This window comes from Urocampus carinirostris, chromosome 11, assembly GCF_059441175.1.
Source record: "Urocampus carinirostris isolate Australia breed hairy pipefish chromosome 11, RoL_Ucar_1.0, whole genome shotgun sequence".
Taxonomy (NCBI): Eukaryota; Metazoa; Chordata; class Actinopteri; order Syngnathiformes; family Syngnathidae; genus Urocampus; species Urocampus carinirostris.
Window position 1 is genome coordinate 19,781,857 of NC_142359.1, and position 9,423 is coordinate 19,791,279.

The 9,423-nt window shown below is 39.6% G+C and overlaps 1 protein-coding gene across 1 annotated transcript; it reads left to right on the top strand.

The window, feature by feature from the left end:
• Positions 1–941: 941 nt before the first annotated feature.
• On the top strand, positions 942–8,217 carry LOC148356699 (Y-box-binding protein 2-A-like). The gene is made up of 10 exons (XM_088348293.1): positions 942–1,110; positions 2,173–2,236; positions 2,310–2,343; positions 2,409–2,498; positions 4,698–4,901; positions 6,129–6,211; positions 7,156–7,336; positions 7,398–7,511; positions 7,573–7,630; positions 7,696–8,217. The coding sequence occupies exons 1-9, from the start codon at positions 1,017–1,019 to the stop codon at positions 7,609–7,611; spliced, it is 903 nt and encodes a 300-aa protein (XP_088204419.1). The 5' UTR covers positions 942–1,016; the 3' UTR covers positions 7,612–7,630; positions 7,696–8,217.
• The last annotated feature ends 1,206 nt before the right edge of the window (positions 8,218–9,423 follow it).

The window sequence follows — 9,423 nt, forward strand, 5'->3', positions numbered from 1 at the left end:
TTCCGTAGCGATGTCCAGCCAAAACGGGGTTTGCTGGTGTGACACAGTGATTGTAAACTATAGTTGAAACTGTGCGCTATATATATATATATATATATATATATATATATATATATATATATATATATATATATATACTGGACTTAACCCTTTTGCAGTAGGAGTGTTGCTTTGGTTTCGCAAGCCAGATGTATTCACGAAAACAGCCATATCTGGGAGGTTCAGGATTCAAGTCCAGCTACCGCAGTCTCCTGTGTGAAGTTTGCATGTTCTCCCTGTACCCGCGTGGGTTTCCTCCGGGCACTCCGGTTTCCTCCCACATTCCAAAAACATGCATTTCAGGTGAATTAGCCTGTCCAAATTGTCCCTAGGTGTGGATGAGCGAATGAGTTGTCTGTCCCTGTGTGCCCTGCGATTGGCTGGCAACCAGTTGAGGGTGTCCCCTGCCCACTGCCCGATGATTGCTGGGACCCTACTGAGGATAAAGCGGTGTAGCTAATGAGATGAGATGAGACCATAACTTTTGATAGAAATGAGCTAGAAACTTGCTTTTTTTACTTAGAAAAACTGTCTGCAGAACAAATGAAGTCTGTAACATCCTGCACTGCTTCGTATGGTCACTAAATTTACTGCAAATGGGAAAAGAATTAAGAAAGATACTGAAAATAAAATAAACTTGTTCACACAAATCATCTTTGTTTTTATTCTACATATTCTGCCTTGCTGTGAGTAAAAAAAATGATGCGTTGTGTTTGTAAGGATTGAGAAAGGGAGATTTCGATCATTTATAACGGGAGTAATTGGCTGTGATTGACAGGCAAAAAAAACGGATCTGTACTTCCGCTAACCATCAGTCCGAAAATCCCGCCCTTCGCTCGTTCCACCAATCAGAAGACAAGTTATCCAGGCTGCCACCTGGTTAAAAACCTGAGCAGGTTCACGTTTAGCCTCGGAATTGATTTTATTGCGGTGTCGGAGTGACGAGACACTAAAACCACCAACCCGACGATTAAAACATGACCGACGCCGAAGTCGCCGTCGAGGCCGTGCCTCAGAGCAGTCCGCCTTCGGCCCCGCTTGAAGATAAACCACAAGAGAGGAAAGTCATAGGTGAATTTGGAGTGCTTTCATTCATTGACTAATCAATGCTTAAATAAGTTCACCTGCGCCGCCATTTTTGTAGTCTTATTCCACGGAAGGCGTTAACATGAGGTCTATACAAATATTTAAACGGCGTTAATTATGGACAAATTCTGGCACTTTTTCACGACTATCAGTTTTCCATTAAAAGAAATATGGTGTGAATTATGCATTTTGCAGATCCACAAATGTATCAGAAATAGCATTTAAATCCTGTGTGTCAAGGTAGAAAAGCAGTAGCCCAACACATAAAATGTAGTGTTCATAAGAATGGACCTAAAGTAAAATGGCTCGACAAACACTGCTTTAAAGATTTGAGTTTTTTTTCCCATCAATATAGTGATCAAACACTTTGTCTGACTCAATACATGTATTTAAATTAAATGCACTTTACAAGTATCGTTAGTGATTGGTGCACACTAACTTTTGGAATGCTTCTTAGAAAAAATATTCTTCTTGTGAATGATATTCTTCCCCTTTTAGCAATCTGGCTCACTAGTCTATTCATATGGCTCTTCAGATTTTTCTGCTTTAATCGATTTCCAATGTAACATGCACAAAACTTAATAACATTAAAAATGTGTTCTATTACCTGAAGGAACTTTTATAAAATTTAAACAATCAACTTTTTTTTATTTTATTTTTTTATATACTAAAACTTAAGTCAAGCGACACAATCCCAGGAAAACACATAGCACAACTAAATGTAAATTAAAAAATATATATGTTTTATTGCAACAACAAATTCGTAAAAAGACTTAATTTGAATATTCAGATGTACAAAAATAACCTATTTATATTTAATATGTATATATTTTTTTAACGTTTTTATTCTCAACAAATCTGTCAATATTGCATATTGACCTTCACGGGTGAGGAAAATGTCATCTTGACGGGAGCCAGCTCTAGAAGAGTTGCGTTTGCACACCACTAGTTTCCCTGAGCTGTTTTTATTCTATTTTTAGCAAACTCTATTTTGGGTGTTGATCTATTTACAATGCTTTTCATCACCACATGCTAATATTGCTTCAGCCTCCTTGGTGCAAGGGACAGTCAAGTGGTTCAACGTGCGAAATGGCTACGGCTTCATAAACAGGTAGTCTGTTTTTAGTTCTTCGTGTTCCTCTTAAAAGCTTAAGTGACGTGGTAATGTGTTGCTCTTTCCTCAGGAATGATACCAAAGAAGATGTCTTTGTCCATCAGGTAAAGCCAGACAGTTTGACGCTCAGGTTTTGTTTTGTTTTTTAATACTAGTTTATTTTTCTTAGACTGCAATCAAGAAAAATAACCCAAGGAAGTTCCTCCGGAGTGTTGGCGACGGTGAAGTGGTTGAATTTGACGTGATTGAAGCTGTAAAGGTATTTATTAAAATTGTAATCAAAGTTGCTTGTATACAGACGCTCCCCTACTTATGACCATTCAACTTGCGTAAAGCGATGGATACGAACATTTTTTTGTCAGAATGTCAAAATAGCCAGACATTGCTGTAAGTCAGATTTTGTATTGTGAGCACCTTTTTCAGAGTACAGGACATTAATGTAGTGCTTCTTTCCGCTGCATGGCACAGGTATCACCCAGCATCCACCCCGAAGAAATACGGCTTCTACTTCCTAGTTTGTGTGTAAACATACTAGGTGTACTGTATCTTCAGCGCGCTTTTGCCGTTTTGTTTAACATCTCGTGCATCCATTCAATATGGTTGATGTAAAGAGGCGAGCCTTTTTTTTTTTTTTTAAAATGTGGAATAAGGCTTGATGCGGTTGAGAAAATGGTTGATCTGTTTTTCGCACTTATTTCTTTTTAACCGCGCAGGAGGAATTATCCTAATTCTTGGCCAATCTTTATAGAGCATTTTATTTAATGACATGTTTTTAGCACAAAACTATACAGGTTACTTGTATAAACCTTAAATATGCAAAATATAGCACTGAATCAATTTACGGACGAGAATTCGTAAGTAAAGCAGTCTTGGTACAAGCACTATTTAAGGCATCCTGAATGTTCTTTCGAATTATAAAATAAACCTCTATCATCCAAAGGTACATGTAGTCTTTAGTTTGCAGACTTGGTGCTTAAGGGCTATATAAATATTATTTGACAATTTTAACTATTTGTTGAGAAACATTGTAAAAGTAGTCATGGGTGTTTCCACTATTACTGACACCTCCTGGATGGAAAAGGTTCCTGCAAGAAACATCAAAGTGTGCATATGAGGAGGTATCATTTTTATGATCAAAGATTTTTTTTAAGTGCAATCCTTGAGTAACAAATTTGACATTTCACCTGCAAACCTAATTTTTGTTATAAATTGGCTATTTTTAGCACACTTCCGCCCCTCCCCCCCCAAATTGCTAATCTAGATGGTAGTTCTAAAATACTTTAGGCTTTTTTTTTTTTAACCCCAATTCACCTGTGTGTGGAAAGTCTAGCCTTCTAGTTGTAGCAATACTTGTTTAAAGCCCCAATGTGTAATATTAGATCCCTGGGTTGACTGGCACAAGCAAGGGCCAATGAGACACAGCAGGATACAAAACAATCATGGTGGGGATTCCATGGTGTAAAAAAAATGCGAATTTCACCCCCCCCCCCTTTTTTTTTTTTTTTTGTTGCATCATTGGTGTAATGGTTTATGCACTGAATTTTGGTACCAGTAAGAGGAACTAAATATTACTTTGTCCCTTTAAAATAATTGCTATAAATGTGTACGGTTGAGAATTTGGCATTTATTTAACCTGACTTGATTGTCCACCATCTACCTGCTACAGGTACAAAAGTCCTCAGTCTGTGTTTTGGTCACTCATGGGAGGAGCATGACGTCTCGGCACTCCCCCTATTCCTCTAATGTGTTCTGCCCAGAACTGCAATGATGCAAGCAGATGGATGCAATTTAAAATTAAGCATTAAAGGCTCTTTGAATTCGGGTCATTAACATATACTTGATAAAGAAAATCATTAACTCAACTTTTTAAGGACTCATTGGTGACTAACCCCACCTTTAAATCCAGTGTAGTTATTGGATCGCTACTGATCCAGATGACATTGGAAAAGGAATGAGGTTGGATCTCCTCACACTAGTTTTACTCACCGTGCTAGTTGTACAACATTGTTTTGGCTGAACGGTTTCCCATAATTTTCCGTTACAATGTGGCATTGTTAGTAATAGTGTGGCGATGAGAGAAAATTTAAGTTTCACCTGCAATTCTAGATAGTCTACTGGTTGGGATTCAGCAAGCTCACCGCCATGATCCAGGTTTGATTCCCGTTGCATCAAATGTAGAGCAAAAGTGGTTAGTGGTAATGTGTTCATATGCTGCCATAAAGCCTTGTGTATGATGCACACCACAACTTCGTTGTTTTTTTTTTATTTTTTTCTAAATTGTGTGTGTAGACTGGGTATAAGGAAAAAATAAAGCCGCTTTATCTTGTGCGGCCCAGAACTGGTTGGACTTCTAGTGTTACACGGTCCCCTTCTATTTACAGGGTTTTTGTTTAGTTGGAGTATTCTGAATTACCAAAAACAAGCCCAATTTATATTTAATTTACAACTGCCTTCTCAGGGTTCAGAAGCTGCCAATGTGACGGGACCCGGAGGAGTGCCGGTCAAGGGCAGTCGCTACGCGCCAAATAAGCGCCGCTTCCGGCGGCGTTTCTTGCCGAGGCCGGGCGATAAAGCGACAGACGGTGACTCGGGCAATGCCGAGGACAGCAGACCTCAGCAGCAGCCCCAACGGCCTCACTCAATGCGCCCGAAGCCCCAAGATGTAGGTGGACTTGTATAAATGCCCTTTTGATTCATTTCTTTTATTTTCAATTTTTAATTGTTTTCATAACGGGCAGTTCTGAGGTCATGAGTTTGAACCTTCCTGTGTGGAGTTTGCATGTTATTCCTGTGCTTGAAGTGGGTTTCCTCCGGGATCCTCCCACATTCTAAGATGCATGTCCGGTTAATTGGCCAGTCTAAATTGTCCCTAGGTGTGAATGAGCGAGTCAATTGTCTGTGTGCCCTGCAAATGGTTCGGAATGTCCCCTGCCCACTGCCTGAAAATAGCTGAGATGGGCTCCAGCACCCTCGCCACCCTACTGTGGAGAACTGGTGCAGATAATGGATGGACACTTTCATAACTGCTACCTGAATTTTCATAATTTAAATTCTGTACTGTCCACTGCCTGATGATTGCTGGGATGGGCTCCAGCATCCCCGCGACCCTACTGAGGATAAGCGGTGCAGCTGATATGAGATGAGAAATTCTGTACTCCTAGAGACTAGTTCAAAATACTGCGGCTGAATATTTTATTAATCCGCGGCTTTCACAATGCATTTGCTCTAAATACAAAACGCCACTTTGACGTCTAGAAACATTTGACACCCTTTGAGAAAAATGTGTTTTTGGGAGCATTTCATATAATGCATTAAAGGAACAAAACTTTGACGGTACTGTACGGTCTATTCAATTACAAAATATAAAATTTCAACTTTTTAACCGCAAAGCCATTTTGCAATTTATCCATCCAAATTGAACGGCAGTGATAAGTTATTCTGTATCTGCGTCAATGTCCGATCGCTAGCTTCCTTTAATTCTTCAAAGACAAGTGAATGCAACTTGGTTACTATGGCAACACACACATCTGTGTTGCAGTCTGGCACTATTCTCCTTAGTATGGTTGCCCTGGCACTGTCTAGAAATATGGGGCTCAGTTTGTGTAAACTTAATTTGACTTTTCTTTCTGCACAGTAGTAAATGTGCTCGTCTTTGTAATTGCAATCTTAAAAGGTCACAAAGGCATGACGACGAGCAGACCTGAAAGTTATATCAGCTGCACCCAAAGGCATAGACTCCCAATTCCCCATGCAGTTGGCACCAGGTGTGCACGGAGCTTGAGTTTTGTGCTTAAAATTGAGCATGCGGCTTAACAAAGTGCGCTCTGTAGTTTGGAATTGACAGTATTTGCATTCTTGTAATACCGATTACTTGTCTTTTTATTTTTAGGGTGAAGCTGATGACCCAAAAGCCACGGACGGAGATCAAGCACAAAGACCCCCACGGCGTCCCTTCTGGCGGCCTTATCGGCGGTAATGTTGTAAGCAGTATTGGGAGCGTTACTGAGAAACTGTAATTGGTTAGTTTGTAGTGACTTAGTTTAAGAAATAACACCCCTTCCCTGCCAGATTAGCAAAAAGTCACAAGCTACTCCAAAAGTAACAATCTCGCTACAAATTTCTGTATACACTTGCATTGAAGCTGAGCCCCCAAAACTGCTCTAAAATGGCCACATACTGGAAGAGAACATGTACACCAACTGTGGAAGTGGCAAACCCTTAGTTTATTGGCTTTTGCAAACACTCAGCAGAGACTTTCAAACCACATATTACCTTGTCCATTTGTGGGTACTCCAGGATATTTTCCCTTTTCTCCAGGCATGGTGTATTGCAAAACTTAACAAATGAAACAAATTAAACACCCCTTTTACTGTTTTGAATGTTTGCATTTGCCTCATGGATTTTCCTTGGGATTGTTGTTCCTGTATAGGCCACACACTACCTACCATTCGCTACTGGTGATGCACCTGAGTATGTGCAAATTAGCTGACCCTTTGATTTCTGTATTTTATAGTTAATTTGGCTTAAAAGTGTATATAAAGTAGAAACAACATCACACAGGCAAAACTCCTTGCACTGTGGTGCCTTAACTATATTTAGTTGTACTTTTTTAGCGAGATATAAACATGCCCACCTTTTCAGTAAATATCACTGGCAAATCAAGGGTTGTATTACATAATTTCTTCAGATTCAGCTTTCAGAACACTAATTCATGCCTTCACCTAGTGAGCAGCAGAACACCGCTGTATCCCATCGTAACAGCAGTAGTTTCATACTTTGCTAGCACGTTGCATTACTCGTTACCAAGAAAGGAATTGTGTTCCAGGGTGTCATTCCTTTTGTAACATGTCGGTCCCAACATTAAGTTTTCTTTTGTTTGGTCAAACTGATTTTAGATGCACTGTTTTCAATCCCAGACCATTCCGTCCACGACCTGCTTCAGCTAAGCCCAAAGAGGAAGATCAGACTCGACAGCAGATGACCGGGACTGTGAAGCAAACGGACTCATCGGAAAAAGCAGACACTGCTGAGGCCCAGAAGCAGCAGCGTCAATCTAGACGTCGCCGCCAGAGGAACTCTGAGTCGTCTTTCTCTAAAGCGAGTAACCGCTGGTAAAGTTGTGGTTTCGGGCAGGAATTGAGATGTTGCTCTGTTGCAGAACGGTACAGTGACGTCTGCATCAGAATCCGGTACCCCTCCTCCGACATCTCAGGTTGCTGTGAAACCACAATCGCCCAAGGGTTCAACTCAGGGCTCACCCAAATCCGAAGAGGTGAGGTAAAAGGTGAACCACGAGCTGTCGTTGAGAGGTTAGTTGACTTTTTGACTTGTAGCCAGCCAAAGACTCAAGTGCCCCGGTACCCACTGAGTGATAATCCGAAGCGAAAAGAGGTGAGTCTGTCTTGAACTTAGTCCTAAATGCATTTTTACATGACATTTCTTATTTGTTTTGGTAGGACAATGACTTGAAGGACTGGCCCTGTTTGCGATCGTGCATCTCCCCTCCTTGCACTCTCTGCACTCACCCTAAGAAATCCCCGCCGCCCTCCCCCCAAAAAAACCTGCATCTCACCTCAGAACTCTGCCCAACTTTCACGCTTTAAACAGGACTGACACTGGTGTGTATTTGTCTTAAGACGGGGCATAAAAAAGGGCCAAGGATCCAGTTAAGCTTGGTCCAATTCTCTATTTAAAGATTTTCTTTAAATTGCCATCAAGTAGTAACTACAGGAACTAGCCTTGATTTTTATTTGACTTTTTAGTTCAAGAGGGGAGGAATAAAGCAGGTGTGTTGCGGGGCAGGGATTGGATACCACCTGAAAATTCTTAAAAGGTTCCTTTTTGTTAACTTGTTTGAGAGTGGATTATAAATGGAAAGATATTTATTTTAAACTTTCAAATGTCATTTTGTTTCTTTCCCATGGAGGGGACTATGTGCAATGTGAAAAGTCAAAATTAAAAGTGTTTGCAATTCTGCATATTCAGTCCTGTTCATTGATTTCATTGTTCGTTTGTATTATTGGCACAAGCATTGAACCTTACATTTTTTCATGTTTCATACAAAAGTTGACTATTTTTTTTTTTTTTTTTTATCAGGAAAAGCACTAATCCATACTGGTAACCTGTAAAGGGACATTATGTAATATTTGACCATATGTTGTGGTGTTATAGACTACGGATACTTGCTTAAATTGCGCCATTTTTCTATTTTGTCCCGCCTTTCACAAGGTCTTATTAGTCATACCAATGGCGAACAATCATGTACACTCCTTGTTACATGGGCCTCATGATGTGGACCAAAATTAAAATTTCACTACAAGTATTTAAAAAAAATTGTGTGATTCATGGATTTTAACTTATTCAAATCATTATTTTAATGAATGCAATATTTGACCACCAAGAGGTGCAAGATAAAACGACCTTTTTAATTAAAGGTGACCCTTGGGAACTCTAGGACTTGCTAGCCTTATTGGACTAAATATCAGACAAATTTGATTGGCTGATTTAATCTTCATGTCCCCAATTAGTTTTTTCCAGGGGACCTAATTTGTGTGAAGGAAAGGGATTCATGCATTTATCCGCAAAGAATGTTTAGACTACACCACTGCTTGAAATCAATACAAAGAACAGTGATCGTTATTGTTTGGGTGTAGTGGCAGACTTGTATGTTAACATAACGGTGTCATGTTTATTTGTATAGTCCTTAATCACGAGTCTCAAAGGACTGTAGACTATTGCAAACTGAACTATTATACAATCCACTGCTTTCAAATCTGTATGAGGGCAGGGCAAAACCTCAGTATGAGGAAAATGAAGAAACTTTGAGGTAATCCCTCTTTCAGAATGATCAGGCTGCAATGGCTGTATTAATATAGACTAAAAGTTTTTCATTTTTTTTGTGCCACATTCTATTGACAATCAGATCTATTAAAGCATGAATATAAAGAACATGGGGTATTGTAAGTGGCAAAATCAGATGCATAAAACTTGCATGTCTAAAGATGATCCAAATGCTTGAAGTAATGCAAATCCCTCGTTGTTTTCAAGACTGTAATTTACACATGAGCTAAAGAATTTATGTACTTTGTAATCAATGACTCATGAGAGCCTGAGAATTGGAGTGTTACGTCTGAAAGATTCAAAAAAAGTAAAGGACCAACAGTGCCTTATTCAATTTGTTACTT

What these genes read in the sequence shown, in the direction of transcription:
- LOC148356699 (XM_088348293.1), top strand. Translation starts at nt 1,017, where the DNA reads ATGACCGACGCCGAAGTCGCCGTCGAGGCCGTGCCTCAGAGCAGTCCG. An exon ending in ACAAGAGAGGAAAGTCATAG is followed by an intron (nt 1,111 to 2,172) that starts GTGAATTTGGAG and finishes ATATTGCTTCAG; the next exon opens with CCTCCTTGGTGCAAGGGACA. An exon ending in CTGAGTCGTCTTTCTCTAAA is followed by an intron (nt 7,337 to 7,397) that starts GCGAGTAACCGC and finishes GCTCTGTTGCAG; the next exon opens with AACGGTACAGTGACGTCTGC.